The following is a 15,734-nucleotide window of genomic DNA, read 5'->3' as shown; positions in this document are numbered from 1 at the left end:
GAGAGGGGGAAGCAGGCACCCCGCTGAGCAGAGAGCCTGATGTGGGGCTCTATCCCAGGACCCTGAGATCATGACCTGGGCTGAAGGCAGAGGCTTAACCCACTGAGCCACCCCAGCACTCCCTTGTTGGCTTTTAAAAAATTTTTTTTAATTAATTTTATTTGGAAATAATCTCAAAGTTACAGAAAAATTACAAGAATAAGAATGATGCATCCAAGGTGGCCTCAAAACCCTTCATTTAGATTCACGTGTTCACATTTTGCCCTGCTTACCCTGTCATTCATGTTCTTGAGTGTGCTGTCTCTCTCTGCACCAGTATCATGGCCTTTAGTACTTCAGTGGGTATGTCCTAAGGATAAGTATATTCTAATTGAGCACATTGAACACTGATACAATACTTAAACCTTCCATTTGTGTTTCATTTGACCTCACAACATCCTTTATACCATTTCCCCTCCAGTTCTGGATCCAGTCAAGGACCAGGTGTTATAGTTAGCTGTCCTATCTCTTTGGTCTCCTTTAATTTGGAACATTGCCATAGCTTTTAATCTTATGACATTGACATTTTGGAAGAATATAGTCCCTTCTTTTAAATGCTGCTGCTCATTTTGGGTTTATCGGATGTTCCCTCTTGGTTAGATTAGGTTTTGCATTCCAGGTGGCTGGAGCACTATCCATGTCATGCATCCTCTCAGGGTGTAACAACGGGAGCACACAATGTCATCTGGCCCATGAGGGTGTTCATTTTGATCACCTGGTGTAGCATTCAGGGCCCAGTGAGGGAAAAGTGTAAACAGGAAATGATAGAAACAATTGCTAACTGGTAAAGATTGGTTAACTACGAAAAAGGGTTAAAGGGGAAAAAAAAAAAAGGCCCTAAAGCAGCTTAGTAGGAAACAGCTGCAACCCAGAGGGTCAAGAGAGAGAGGACAAGGAACTAGGAAACTTAGAGCAGGGCCCTGCAAGTCTGAGGGTCCAGCCTCTGACAGGAGCATGCCGCCTGCCCTGTGCTGCAGGGTAGAGTGCCCGGAGGTGCCTGGCACTGAGCCAGGAGGGCAGAGTGCTGGCACTGTGGAGAATGCTGCCGGCACCCATGCCAGACTGAAACGCAGTCTCCTTTAGCCAGGCCATCCTCTTCACAGGCCCCTCTTGGCTAGCTGGTGGAAGAGGAATGTCCCAGCGTGGCAAGTAAGGGAGACGCAGGGCAAGATTGACACACTTGGTTAAGGTGGTTTCTACTCTGAAGGGTGGAGTTACAACTCAGGCCATTTCTGGAGATGTTCTACTGTAAGACAAATGTTTAACTATCCTGCTCCTCATCAAACTTCCTTCGTGGTTTAGCAAAGATTGCAGTCTGACCTAATTCAGGCTTTCTTCTGATGATTGTTGTTTTAGATTTTTTAGATTTCATCTTTCCTGTGATGGTTGTAAAACACTGTTCCATTCTGGCACTCCTTCCTTATGTACCAGTCTGTCCTCCCTCCCTTCTCCCCCAGTTATTTTATATATCTGTTTATATTTGTTATGGACTGATGGATTCCCATTTTTTCCAGTGGTCTAGAATATCTTATTTTCCTTTTGTGTTTTGTTTTTGGTTCTCAAATAGTTCCACATTTGGCCACTGGGAGCCTCTTCAGGTTGCTTTCTGTGTCCTGACATTTTTGTTGAACATTTTTGTAATTTTTGACTTAATAAGATGTTCCAGGCTCTTCTTGTACCCCTGGTGCCCAGTCCTGGAGTCAGTTTCTGAGAAGCCTTGGTCCCTGGCACAACCTGTGCTCATTACTACCAGGGTGTCTTTGCCTCTCAGCCTATCAGAGCTTGTCTTACTCTTAAAATTGTCCCCCCCACCTTTTTTTGTTTGTTTTCCAAAAGTAACAGTGTTTTAAAAAATGTAAACCATAACAGACATCTATAAAGAAAAACATACCCACAGGTAGACAAGTATAGCAATGGTGTGTATCCTGCCAGACTATTTACATATATAAAACCAGATTTGGTGGTGGGGTTTAGTTTTGCTTTTGACTAATATATGAATTCTGTCCTACAAGGTCTTTTTTCCTTCTTCACCACATAGTATGTACTCTATATCAGAATGTAGACTTCTGACATTTTTGTTAGCTCCATGGATATATTAGTATCATGCTTAACATTCAGATGGAATCCAGTGGACATTCAGATGGAATCCAGCCTTGCTGCAGTGGACACTTCCATACACCTACTGTGAGTCATTTCAACTCTTTTTGTTGATTTTTAAAAACTCTTTATTGAGGTGAAATTCACATAGTGTTCACTTAACCACTTTAAAGTGCCCAGTTCAGTGGCATTTAGCACACTCACGGTATTGTGCAGCCACCTCCTCTCTCTGGTTCCAAAGCGTTTACATCGCCCATGTTGTGCATTTTTATTTGGACTCAAGGATGGAGTCTTAGTAGTGGGTTTACTCTGGACCAAAAGCCACAGTGAACGGTTTTTCATAGCTACATCCACTCGCCCTCCAAAAAGGTTATTCCAGTTTATATTCCCACTAGCAAATGAAAATGCATTTCCCTTTATCCTCGTTGACACTTTGGGTGTTATCAGCCTTTATTTTTCTTCCAATCTGATAGATAAAAATATGTGTTTTTTGACTAGTAGCTAGGCCCAGGATGTTTTCAAAGATGCCTCAGTCATTTGTGTCTGTTGGATTTCCAGTTTCTGTCATCTGCCTAGTTTGATACGTTGTTAGCAGTGGGGTTTTTTCCCTTACAGGGCTGTTTACTTAGGAAACTTTTCCGTGAAATTCAGTGCCTGTTGCTGCTGTGGTGTGTGAGCTAATCTTCCTGATCTGTTTCCTGACTGGTTATTGTTGGTGTGTAGGAACACCTGCACTTCGGATTCATCGAGCTTGTGTCCAGTATCCAGTGGTTCTTGAAAACAGTTTGTATCTTCTGGGTGACTCTTTATTGCAGTGTCTCTGAGGTCTCCCGAGGGTGTTTGTGACCTTGTAGAAACACCTTAAGGTTTACCTACTGAACACCTTTCTGGACATGCTGAGTGCATCGCTAGTGGTGGGGAAATGGACTCACACACAGGTCCTTCTCTCCTGAGTTTATTTACTGAAAGGAAAGTAGGTATGGAAATTATAATAATAGGATAGAAGAGAAACTGTTTATCTTTGCATCCCCAGTACCTGGCACATAGTAGGCCGTGAATGTCTGAAATAAGACACTGTGGTGCCATAAGAATATGATTTTCGTTTTTCTCTTTTTTTAAGCTGAGGAGCCCATTAGCCAGAAAGGTTCTTATCCCTGGCTGCATATTAGAATCACCAGGAGAATGTTTAAAATATTTATGCTCAAACTTAGCTGGCAGAGAATTGGTTTCAGTCTGTCCAAGGTGAGGCCAAAGCATGAGCATTTTAAAAAGACTTAGTAACTCCACTGCTTGTCTGCCACGTAAACTCTATGAGTAGAGCTTGAGGTGGAGCGGGGCTCCCTCGCTCTTCCCGTTGGCCCCCAGCAGGGTTTGCTGGGCACAGTTTGAAAGCCAAGTCATCCCTTTGAGCATGTGGAGGCTGGTGTCCCCACCTGCTGGTGACAGTTTTGTTCGGGGCTTGTGCTGCTGCCTCACACGCCAGGATGGGAACGAGGCAGACATCCTGGTTCAGCCAGAGGAGCTGGCTCCCCTGTGCTGAGGTCGCAGGGCCTGGGAATAGCTATGGGAAGGTGGTGGGACTTAGGTGTTGGGCCTCTGTGCATCTTGTTTGGCCAAATAATGGATTGCTTCTCCTTTACTCCTTGTCACCTTTGGAAGGGACTTCCTGGTGTAATCACAGCTCTCCAGAGGGCATGCTGTGTGAGGATGGTTATGCCAAGCCCAGAGTTGCTGTTGATAATAGCCAAGATTCAGAAGTGGTGGGCCTTTTTGTTAAAAATGGCTTTTAGGTAGTGCTTTTATCTAATTTGAGCTTCATGGGGTTAGCAACTTACACAAAGGGCTTATTGCACCTGTATTACTGATGATGAAAATGTGGTCCAGAGAAACGGCAACTTGCCTAAAGCACACAGGGAAGCCTGGGCCTGGCTCCACCCTGATGTTCTTCAGGGGCCATTCTCTACCCTCCCCGCTCCATCTGTCTGAGCAGCCCTCTGTTGGGAAGAGGGCTGCAGTTATTTGTACCCCCAATTACACACATGCCAGCCCCCTCTTTGTCTGGCACCATCTCTTCTGCTGGGAGGGCTGTCGGTCCATTGATTGGTTCACAGCCGCTGAAGCTCTGACCCTCCTGGTGCCCAGAGTGGAGAACGCTGCAGAGGCAATGAATCTGACTTAGATTCATTTGTGGGTTTTTTCCCTGGGATGAATTGTGACCCCCAAGTTGCTTTCAGTTCCATTCTCTCACTCCCTGAATGACTGGAGCGCAGGCTCTGTTATCTAACACTCATTACCCAAGTGCCCTCTGGGACCTGTAGACACTGCAGCACCTGTCAGAGAGATGATGATAAATATCTAGGCCAAAAGTTTTTTAAAAAATCTATGCAGTCGAATGGAATGCTCAATCAAGATGACAAGGTATTTTCAGAGAATAAATAAAGCACTGATACCTAACTTTCTCTTTTTCTTCCCTCTTGGCTGCCCATACATCACCTGACCCTGGTGGTCAGTCTTCTCGGCTGCCCTGCCTCTTCTGGGCCCTTGCTCAGGCTTTGTCCCTGCTTGCTAACCCCTTCTCTGCCTCCTGCTCTGCCTGTGGAGGACCTGTCCGTCCTCAAGGTCTGGTTCAGCTCAGAAGTCGCTGCTCACCTCCTTCCTTTCCCCTCTTCCTGCTCCTGTCTTACAGCCTGTAAGTTACCAAGTCCTGTTGATCTGCTTCCCTTGTCCTTCCAGAATTGTTCTGCAGCCCCATTGTCACTTCCCAGACAAGCCACCATCACCTCTATGTTGGGTAGCCTGGGCCTGGCCTCCTGCTCCCATCTCACCATGCTTGCTGTCTGCCTTGTGTCCGAGGGATTACGGCATCTGTGTATCCCTCTCTGGAATGAGTGAGCTCTTTGAAGGCACCCCTTTATCTTCGCACCCTTTGCCCCCCATTATCAAATACAGGGTCAGTCAGGTCTCGTACGTGGCTATCCCAGGCAAGAATTTTCATAGGCCTTTATACACTGACTACTCTGTCCTTCGCAGAGTATAAGACCAAGCATAAGATTACATTTTTCTTTCTGAACATCCCTATTTATAAACATCAGATGGATCAGGACATTCGGTCACTTCTCTTGTAGGATATGCCTTACAAGGGAAAAAGACATTTTCAGAAGGATTTAAGCCTCAGTCTGATTTTTCTCAGAAGCCCAGCGCCTTTCCCTACCCCATCTGCCACACATCCTGTGGTCGATGCACTGGTGGGTGACACCCAGCGAAGGGCCAGCTGGAGTCCTGCTTCCAGGGGCCTACCCTGTCCCGGGCCGCCTTGGGCTGTTCCACCCCTGCCTGCCCCAGCATGAGTAGTACTCGGGCGGAAACAGCCCTTTCACTGCTTAATAGACTCGTGAGGTGCCCACGCCCAAGACAGCGGAGAGGCTACACTCCAAAGGCACTTTCCCTCCCAGAAGAACAAAGCCTGTCCCCTCTTCACCAGGTGCCATGTTTGCTTAGTCACACACACTTGTTTGCTCAGCTGAGGAAGATGAGGCATGGCTGGAAGTCTGCAGGGGCCATGGGAGCAGCCCCCTTTAAGGGGTCCTCCTTGCCCTCTGCCTGGTACAGACCTTGGTCAGAGGCCTCATTTTTGTTACCGTGGCACTTAACATTTGCCTGGGCATGTGGGCTTTTGTGGGCACCACAAGCTGCCTGTCACCAGAAATATTGACACTGATGGTGGTACCCGGTGTCCAGTGCCTGTCCGGGGCAGGGCAGGCAGGCATTGTGCAGGAGGTCAGATTAGATTCTCCCAGAGGCTCTTCTGGTTCTGGATCCTGGAGATTCCAGTGCTGACCCTCAATTCCTTCTCCATCACACATGAACCCTCTCAGCCCATGGCGGGCTACTACAGGCGGGCAGGAGCAGAAAGGAACCCCCTTTCCTCTCTCAGAATAGCCTCCCTGTTTCCTTGGCTTTTCTTGGGTCACCTATTCTCAGAAGTCTCATGACTGCTCTCAACCTCAGGACATTTCCTGTACTGTCATTAACTTTCTGGGCTGCTTGGTCTCTTGACTGAGTGAAGAGCTCCTTGAATAAAGCAAGGGACTGAGGCTTTACTCCTCTTGCTCTCACATGGGGCAGACCACAGAAGCTTACAAATGAGCAAGCAAAGGAACAGTCCTAGAGAAGGGTGGTCTGCAGGGGACAGTAACCGCCTTCAGCAGGATCTCTCAAGGTGTGCACAGTGGAGGAGTATGGCATGTCCCCCTTCTGCCCCTGCAGTCTGGCCCCTTGTGCTGACAGTGTTGGGCTCCCATAGGCAAGTGAGGGGGAGGCCCGGGACTGAGGAGCCATCAGTTCGCACCGCTCTCTCCCTGACACCCACTCCTAGTGCCTTCGGCAAGGGTGGAGCCTTCTGTGGCCAGAGCAGGACTTTGGCAGGCCTTGGCCAGCAGTGGAAGTTGTGTTTCTGGGGGCCTGGGTCCAAATAAGAGAAAGGCCTGAGAGCATGTAGAACAGAAGAGGAGTCGTCCCTGCAGGGCCCAGAGCCGGCCTGCATGGGCTCTGGAGCCCCTGCCTGGGTGGGATTTGCCGTGTCTGACGGGGAGTGGCACAGGCTGCAGTGGCTTCCCAGTGCCTCAGCTGGGGGGTGGGAGACAGGATCACTTGTACCCACGAGGTGCTAAGCCTGTCTCCCTGGACTCTGCACCATGGCCCCTTCACCTCCAGGGGACCCATTGCCTGTTTCCTTCCCAGACTGAGCTTGGCTCATCCCCAGAATGTTCTAGGCATTTCTATCCCCTCCCTGTGTGCCCGTATTTACCCCACCCTGATGCTCTTCTCTTCTTTGTGCCCTGTCTGTTGCTGTCGTTCCAAGACCTGTTTTTAGTCCCTCTGCCCCAAAGAAGCCTAGTGCCCCATTGCAGGTCTCCTGAGCCCTTTCTCATCGCCCCACCCTGTCCTCCCAACCCCTGCAGCCTTCTCCCATTTGCCCGCATGTGAGTGTGTCTCCCTCACAGTCTAGGAGTTCCCAAACTGGGGCCGGGCTCTTCTCCACACCAGCAGACCTCAGGACAGACTGGACTGGGCCTCCGTGAGGACACTGAAAGTAAGTAAGCTCTGCCCCCCCCCATCCCCCAGATTTCTTCCCTCACTCCTTTGCCTCATCTTGGTCGGGGTATTTGGACATGGGGGCAGAAGAGCAAAAGGGACCCCTGCAGACCAAGGAATAAAAATGCACTCCTTTATTCCCTGTAGGAGAAACAGCTCAGGGAGCTGTCAGCATCCATCCTGGGGGACAGGCTCCATCTTGGGACCCCAGCAAGGCCAGAGCAATGATTAGGGGTACCACTGGCCCCATAGGCAGGGCAGGTCCAGGTGGGGGCTGCTTCCCCTTCCTCAGAGCTTTTCCAGGTAGGAACCAGGGACGAAGCCACGCTGCCCATTCCGTTCCACTGTCCACCAGCCATCCTCCCCCTCCAAGATGACTTCCAGGATGTCTCCCGTGGAGATATCCAACTCGTCGGAATTCTGGGCAAGAGAACAAAAGTGTGTTGGGCTGGAAGGGCCGCTTTGGGGGGCTGGGGCTGGGCTCTGGTTGGCACCCCACCCCAAGCAGTAAATGCAAGCTTGTCTCCTGGGGGGCAGAGTCCTCAGAGCTGCACGTGGCCTCCTGGAGCCACAGGATGAAGCTGCTCTCTGGGCTGGGGTGGCCTCTGGAGACAGGTAGGGTGTGGGGTATCTGTGGGACTCAGCCTCCCGGCCTCCCTGGTTTGTCATTGTAGGCCTCCCTCACCCTGGGGCTTCTCCTCCCCACTTGCCCCCTGCTGCCCCCGTCCCCCAACTCAGCTCCAGACACAGGGTCAGGTGTGCTCACTGTGCTGCACACATTTCCAGGCCCACCGCATGCAGCCTCCCCGCTGCTGGTGAGCCAGCCCCTGTCATGCAAGCACACTCTCCTTCTCTTGGCCTGTCCCCCTGCCAGCCAAGGACCAGACTTTGGGAGTCTGCGCAGCCCACATAGCCCCGAGGGGATGCTTTCTTTTGATCCGGGTGAACTAAGGGGGCTCTGCAACCCTCCCCTCAAAGCAGGGAGCAGACTGGACTCCTGAGGATCTTGGCACAGCTGCCTGGTGGCCCCTGACCATCCTCTCTCCCCACAGACCTTGGAAAACCAACCCGGGCCCAGCTGAGGGCCTCATTCTGGCTGTGGCCTGTTCTTGGCACCCATGGCCCCAACCCGAGGGCACAGAGGCTGACCCACAGACCCTTTCCTGCAGGTAGCCCCAGCCTCCATCAGCACGCCTGCCCCTGCACGCACACCTAGGCAGACACAGGCCCTCGTACCCTTCATCATTTGCTCAGCACAGGTACACAGAGGCCACTCCTAAGTGGTAGCTGCTGTTCTAAGGGCACATCCCCCAGCACACTTCCAGGGCACGTGCCTCTGTGTGACCACGCTCAGGCATATGTGGCCCTCCTGAGGAAGGGAGGGTGAGGGCCTCACCTGGGCCGTGTAGTCATAGAGCACCCTGTATCCCTGGGCTGGCAGGGTTGGGGGGCCCGGCGCCTCCTTCACTGCGATGGCAGAGTAGACAACCTCATTGTGTTCGGGCATTGGGGTCAGGGTCTCTGTAGAGGCGAAAAGCAGCATGAGAGGCCTGGAGCCCACCCATCAGAGGCCATGATCCCCAGAGACACCCCTGGCATGGAGCTTCCCCAGGCTTGGCTGAGCCACCCCACAAAAGCATTTGGACAGCCCATCCATGCCATAAGGAGTCTTCTCCTTTCCCCTGGGGTTAGTTGTTCCGCAGCCCCCATGTCACCCCCGGTCACCTGCAGAAGCTGCCAGTGATATAGTCTTGGGACTTCCATGCAGCAGCCCAGAGAACCTGGGGACAAGAAGGAAAGTGGCCCTGGAGGGAGGGGGATGAGGCAGGGGGCCTGCAAAGCTTCAGGGCTAGGGCCATCTGGCCCCCAGGCACAGAGCAATATGGAGTGTCCCTCAGGCCAGAGGGCTCTCCCAAGGGTGGTCCCCTCAGAGTTCAGCCCACTCGTGCCCCGCTGGGACCTTCTCCTGCCTGGACCCAGCCAATCCTATCTCCCTGCGCTCCACCGTGACCCGGCCAGCCCAGCCACTCCCTGACCGTGCAACGTAGGGACTCCAGTGTCCACATGAGGCAGTGCCAGGGTAATTCACCCCTTCCTCTGTGCCTGGCTCAGGTCTGGGCTGAGCAGGAGTCATGAAGTTTTGTTGAATAAAACAATGGAACAAGCAAGAAGCAGACACTCTGTGCACCGGTGGGGAGGCAGATGTGGCTACCCCATGAAGCAGGCAGTGCTAAGGGCTACATAAGTCGAGGCTGACGCTATTCCCAGCTTCAGGAAAGGCTTCCAGGTGGGGTCGAGCCAAGTCCTGAAAGAGCTTTACCAGGGAGATGGCACAAGTCTTGGCCAGTGAGCGGCAGCAGTGCAGGGGGAGCTCCGCATGGGTGGAGGAGTTTGTGGAGTGGGCGCGTCTGGGGGTGTGGGAGACAAGACTAGAATAGGGACCAGGCCAGACCCCAAGGGGCCCTGAGTGTGGCTCGGGACTGTGGGAGACTGTCCTGGAGTGCTACCTGGGGCACAAAGGGCCTTTCCCACAGGTGGGGACACTCAGTGATCCCACCCCCACAAATGAGCCCCGGGCCTGGAAGTGGACACACATGCCCAGGATGGAGACACAGAGACAGGCGCGTGTAGACCTCAGGCCAGGCATCTGCAACAGCAGTGGCATAGTCCTGTCCCTTGGGCCACTGAGTCAGGGTAAAAGCCAGCAGGCCTGTGACTGGGAGGAGCAGAGGTCATGGGCCCCCCCACTGCCCATTTCTCTAGAATTATCTAACCCTGTGACACCAGTTCCTTTAGGCACTTCCCAGCTGCTGCACACCCCTCCCCCGCTGAGCCTGGCTTCTACCTGGCCCCTGTAGTGGCCCCTGCCCATCCTGCCAGGGGCCAGGCCCCCTCTACCCGGTCGGGCGTCCCTCTCTCTCGTCCTCAGGAAGACACCCCTTTCTCGACACCGCCCCAGATGAGCTCTTCCATCCAGTCGTTTAAATGACCATCTGTGTTGAGCTCCAGGTTCTCCCCAGGGCTGCAGGGAGGCCCGAGTCCCCCACGATTCCACCAGGTAAGATGGTGGGGGGGCCTGCCCTCCTCCTGGGGTCATTGGCTCCTCACAGTTCCTGGAGGGGCACGCTGGGCTTCCTGTTGAACACGGGTGGTTGGACCTCTGCCTCCAGAGGCGTCCTCCAGGAGAGGCTCCAGGGTTCCTGAGGCCTCAGGAGAAAGCTGTCCTCCTAGGGCTGGAGGACCCATCAGCCCATCCTCCTCCTTCCCCACCACCTGCAGGCTGGGCCTTCTCTGCATGAGCAGAGAAGAGGGAGAGAGGGCATCACAGGGGCCTCAGAGTGGGAGTGGGGCGCAGGCACACATGAAACCCACAGATGCTCTCAGATCCCCAGCAACAGGGCACACGGCCCCCTCAGGAACCTGGAGGCTGCTGGAGGGCTCCCTGAGAAGGCTGTAGTGCTCTCAGTGGGCTGTCACCGTTGTGCCTGCCAGGCCTGAACCGAGAGAGCCCTTAGGTTCTGAGTCTGATGCAAACAACTCATGGGCTCTGGATCTAGAGAAAGCAAGTGACTTGTGCAGGTGACACAGTGACGTATGGTACAAGGGGCCTCTGCAGCCAGGCCAGAGAAGAGGCCCTGAGAAGCCCGGGGAACTCTCCCAAGAATCTCGGGCCTGTTCCCGTGCCCTGGTCCTGCCCCAGCTGGAGAGTGTCACCACTGCAGCGTGACTGTCCAGGGCACCAACCCAGGGTAGCAGCCCGGCCCAAGGGACATGGAAGCCAGCCTGGAGCCTCCCTGGAGCTCCAAGCACAGTCACTGGTGAGTAGTGGGCTGTGATTATTTGCTTAATGTCTGGGACCCCTTTGGGCTGCAGGTATCATGAGCCACATTGAGTCTGTCTTGTCCCCAGAGTGCCCAAGACCTAACACAGCACCAGGTTCACAGCAGGAGCTCAATAAATACATGTGGAAGAGCCACTTGCAGGTGGGAAGATTAGACCCTCTTCCTGGTGCCTCCCCAGCCCCATCAGGCTCCTCACCTCTTTATCATGCCGCAGGATGGCTGGACGCCAGGGCTGCCCGATGACGGGGTGACCTCCCGATCATAGTAGTTCTGGTAGGGCACAGGAGCTGTGGGCAGCAAGCTGGTGAGGCCCATGGTGGCCGAGGACAGGGCAGGCAGGACCTGTGCCACCTGATACTGCAACTTGTCCCCATCCAGAGACCCAGACTGAGGCCCCACTTTCCCATTCTGGCCCAAGGCTGCCTCTGGGCAGGGAAGGGGCCGCTCTCACTTCTATGAGACATGGAACCAAAGAGGTTCTAAGAGGGGTCCCCATCCCTACTCCCCCTTCTGAGCGTTGCGGCAGGCAAGGAACCCAGCCAGGGGCCTGCATTGTCCCCGACCCCTCCTCTGGGTCTGTCAAGGCTTCTTCACCCAGAAGTGAGCTGTGAGCTGCCCTGTCTTGTCCCAGCAGTGGAGGCTCAGCTGGGGCCAGGCATCCTTGGGACAGATGGGGCTGGCCCCAGCGGCTGTGCTGCCGAGGGCCGGGCCTCACCTGGGGGCTCAGTGCCTGTGCTCTTGGCTTGGATGAAGCCATCGATGTCGGCTTCCACGCTGCAGCCTTCTAGTGTCACCCGCACCTCCTCGTAGAGCTGGGGTTGGGAAAGAGCAGAGGCTGAGGGTCCTTGATGCCCACCCTCGTCCAAGTCCTGCTCCTCAGTGGGCCTGAACTCTGGCCAGGGACCCCCATCCCACCAGCCTCCTCTCAGGCCTTGTGTGCACGGCTCAGTGTCTGCATTTGGGCACCATGGCATGAAGGGTCAGAGCCCTGGCTGCCAGCTTCTCCTGATTCCTAAACACTAGCTATGCACAAGGTCCTGTGCGAGGGGTGTACCTCTCTCCTGCCCTCGGAAGTAGACACCGCTTTCCCCACTTCACAGACAAGGAAACAGGGCAAGTGTCTTGCCCAAGGTCTCAGAGCAAGAATTCAGTGCAGCCAGACTGGATTTCATTTGACAGGATCCAAAGCCCACACTCCTTCTTTTGCCACAAGGAGGCCACCAGGTGAGCTCAAGTCATTTTCAGGGGAGAAAACTCCAAACCCCGCAGTCCATGGGCAGAAGGGGTCAGGCAAGGAACAGCAGTGGGCATCAGGGAGTCCCAACTACCTCAGAAGAGAGCTCATGGCTCTCAGGCTGCATTAACAGAGGTCAGAGCCCCTGGTGTGGAAGTGGCAGTCCCAATTTCCTGGGAGAACCCCCCTGACACTCCTGGCATGTAGAGTGCAGTAAGGGGAACCAGGACACCCCACAGGGACTGGGGGAAGAGGAGGGACTCCTGCAAGCACCAGGTGTGGAGTAAGCTGCCCAGGGTCTTCCAGCCTCTCTGCAAAGCTCTGAAATGCAGTGTCCGCTGGCCTCCCCAACCCCAACAGGGGGACAGGCACTCTGCAGCCCTGAGAGCAGAGCCAAGGACCGTGGAGCAGAGTAAGCAAGGAGGCAGATGCCCGGGCAACTCCTGAAGCAGCCTTCCAGGTAGGGAGGCCTGGGCCCTGCACCGAGCCCCTGTCCTTGGGACCCTGAGTGTTTATTGATGGACTCAGATGGACCCAGGCATGCTGCTGTCTTCAGGCTGCCCTCCCCTCACACCCCACCCCTGGCTTACTCCCTGCCCCTCCCTGTCCATGCCCCCCCCCCCACCTCATCGTCCTTGACACACTGCAAGGACAGCTGGTTGCAGTGCACCCACATGGCGTTGCGAAGGATGGTCAGTCGGTCAGACTCTTGCAGCTGGAAGGCCTGGGAGGTAGAGGCGGGATGGTATTGAGAAGTGAGGAAGGGCTTCAGGGCCAGGCCAGACTGGGCCCTGCTCCACCCAGTTGGTGCTGACTAGCTTACACCCTGCTCTGCTGAAAGCCAAGTCCAAAGGAAACACCCTTCTTGGGGGATCCCCATCCCCACCTCAGAAGCCCGAGGCTTCTGGTTCCTGCCCTCACCCTCCCTCCAGGCTCCACCACACACTGGAAAAAGTCCTGGGAGTGTTGTAAGAGGAGCACTAGACCCGGAGCCCTGAAGCCTTTGTCCCAGGCCTTGTCTACCAACAGGACCCAGAGAAGCTATGAGTTTTGTCTGAGCCTCAGTTTTGCCTTCAGCAAAAAAGAGGGAGGGATGCCTGCCTATAACAAAGGGGCCCAGGGCACAAAGCAAGATGGTGAGTTCCCAGAGACATGGACCCAGCACGGGGCCTGGGAAGAGAGTAGACGGGTGAATGAGGGAATGAGGCCTTCCTCCCACCACTGCCTTGCTTGCCCCCATGAAGCAGCTGGAGGAATGAACGTCTTTCCCATTTTGCAGCTGGGGAAACAGGCTCCATGCCCGAGGTCACTCACCTCACAGGTGGTCCGGTGCTCCTGCTCCCACTCGCCCCGCACCTTCTCCAACTGCTCAATGTTCTGCTTGTACACTCGCTCTGGAAGCACAGGTGGTCCTCAAGGAGGCCAAGGCCCAGGCACACTCCCTGACCCCTACCCCTTTGCTCCTACAGTGCCCCTGTATGTACAGAGTGCCCTCCAGATCCTTGGAGTGCCCCCTCCTCCCGCAGACCTGCCCTGGCTTGTGGTGCCTCATCTGAATGCCTGTTATGGCCACCTATTCTGGTACCGGTCTTTTGAAGGTGACTCTTAACTTCCCACTGTGCTCTGAGCTGCCCAGTGCTGCAGTCGAGCCCATCCCTCAAGATCAGAGTTCAGGCCTCTTGTCATCCCTGGGTCCCACCCCCTCACCCTTCGTAGATGGGAAAGTGAGGCCTGGAGAAGGCAGCACTGAAGGAGGTAGGAGCATGGGAGCTGCGGGATGGAACCCAGCAGGTTTGGCTATGACCTCCATTCCCCAGAAATCTGAGGGACGCCTATCTGCCAGCCAAGGGAGAAGCTGGGTCCTGGGAGAGGCAGAGCAGAAGGGAGAGCATTTCCAGGGAGAGTGGGGGTGAGCTCTCTGGACTAGGAGGTGTGCCAACAGAGACAAAGGGTGTTGGGGGGAGGGGTTCTGGCATCAGGTGAAAAATAGAAGAGAAAGAGATCTAGAGGAGACTGTGTGTGTATGAGAGGTGAGTGTGTCTGTCTCCCGTGATGGCAGGGATGTGAAAGTCCTGGGCTCTGGAGCCAGAGAGCCTGGGCTGAAATACAGTTACCACCACTTCTTGGCTGTGTGACCTTAGGTAAATTACTTTACCTCTCTGTGTGTCAGTTTCCTCGTTTGTTAAAAAGGGAGATGCTAGAGTGTGGCCAAGCCACTAGGGGCTAACCTCACCCACTAGCACACCTACAGCAGCTGCAGCCAAACCTGCCAGCTAGCCAGGCTGGTCGGTGGCCAGCCCTCCGCACCAGCAAGCCTGCAGCAGTCAAGGCCACGTCACAACAGGAGGGTATATGTAGCACACACAGGTGATACCTCTGAAGTCCTGGTTCTAGTGAACAGGAAGGATTGTGCTATTGGGCCCCACAGGACAACTTATACATAAGACCACTACTTTCAAGTCCAGGATTCATAACTGACCTACCTAATACATAGAAACAAACACAGAAAAAATGGGGAGAAGAATATGTTCCAAATGAAAGAATAAAACAAAACCTCAAAAAAACAAAACATAAACAATCTACCTGGTAAAGAGTTCAAAGTAACAGTCATAAAAATCTCACCAGACTTGAGAGAAGAGTAGATGAACTCAGAACTTCAACAAAGATACAGAAAATATAAAAAAAGAACCAAGCAGAGCTGAATAATTTAATAACTGAAATGAAAAGTACACTCTAGTGTATTTTTAGCACCTGGGTGGCTCAGAGGGTTAAGCCTGTGCCTTCGGCTTGGGTCATGATTTCAGGGTCCTGGGATAGAGCCCCACATTGGGCTCTCTGCTCAGCAGGGAGCCTGCTTAGCCCTCTTTCTCTGCCTGCCTCTCTGCCTACTTGTGATCTCTCTCTTTCTATGTCAAATAAATAAATAAAATCTTTAAAAAAAAAATACACTAGAGGAAATCCACAGCTGATTAGAGGATGTAGAACAGATCAGTGATCAGGAAGGTAGGGTAGTAGAAAATATCCAAGATAAATAGCAAGAAGAAAAAAGAATTTTAAAAGTGAGGATAGGTTAAGGGACATCAGGTGTACTAAAATTTGCATTTTAGGGGTCCCAGAAGGTAAAGAGATAAGGGGGCAGAAAACTTACTTGAAGAAATAATAGCTGAAAACATCCCAAACTTGGGGAAGGGAACGGACATCTGGGTCCAGACATCCAAGGTCCAGTAATCTCAGAAAGCCCCGAACAAGACAAGACAAATCCAAAGAGGACCACACCAAAACAAATAATCATTATGAGGTCAAAAATTAAAGCTAAGAAATCTTTTTTTTTTTTTTAAGATTTTATTTATTTATTTGACAGAGAGATCACAAGCAGGCAGAGAGGCAGGCAGAGAGAGAGGAGGAAGCAGGCTCCCCTAGAGAGCAGA

The 15,734-nt window shown here is 53.3% G+C and overlaps 1 protein-coding gene across 1 annotated transcript in view; it reads right to left on the bottom strand.

The window, feature by feature from the left end:
• Nucleotides 1-7,346: 7,346 nt before the first annotated feature.
• LOC111153103 (proline-serine-threonine phosphatase-interacting protein 1) overlaps nt 7,347-15,734 on the bottom strand; it is a 29,839-nt gene continuing 21,451 nt past the window's right edge. Inside the window, exons 10-16 of the mRNA XM_022511892.1 lie at nt 13,621-13,700; nt 12,932-13,030; nt 11,788-11,884; nt 11,269-11,359; nt 8,956-9,011; nt 8,627-8,751; nt 7,347-7,650 (exon numbers count right to left, since the gene is read on the bottom strand). Of these exons, the coding sequence (XP_022367600.1) occupies nt 7,519-7,650; nt 8,627-8,751; nt 8,956-9,011; nt 11,269-11,359; nt 11,788-11,884; nt 12,932-13,030; nt 13,621-13,700 (680 nt within the window). The 3' untranslated portion in view covers nt 7,347-7,518. The remainder of the gene's footprint in view (nt 7,651-8,626; nt 8,752-8,955; nt 9,012-11,268; nt 11,360-11,787; nt 11,885-12,931; nt 13,031-13,620; nt 13,701-15,734) is intronic.

The sequence above is a fragment of the Enhydra lutris genome, unplaced genomic scaffold (genome assembly GCF_002288905.1).
Source record: "Enhydra lutris kenyoni isolate GAN:26980312 unplaced genomic scaffold, ASM228890v2 scaffoldscaffold31, whole genome shotgun sequence".
Classification (NCBI taxonomy): Eukaryota; Metazoa; Chordata; class Mammalia; order Carnivora; family Mustelidae; genus Enhydra; species Enhydra lutris.
Note: the sequence above shows the minus strand (reverse complement) of the source record. Positions and strands in the feature narration are given on the sequence as shown.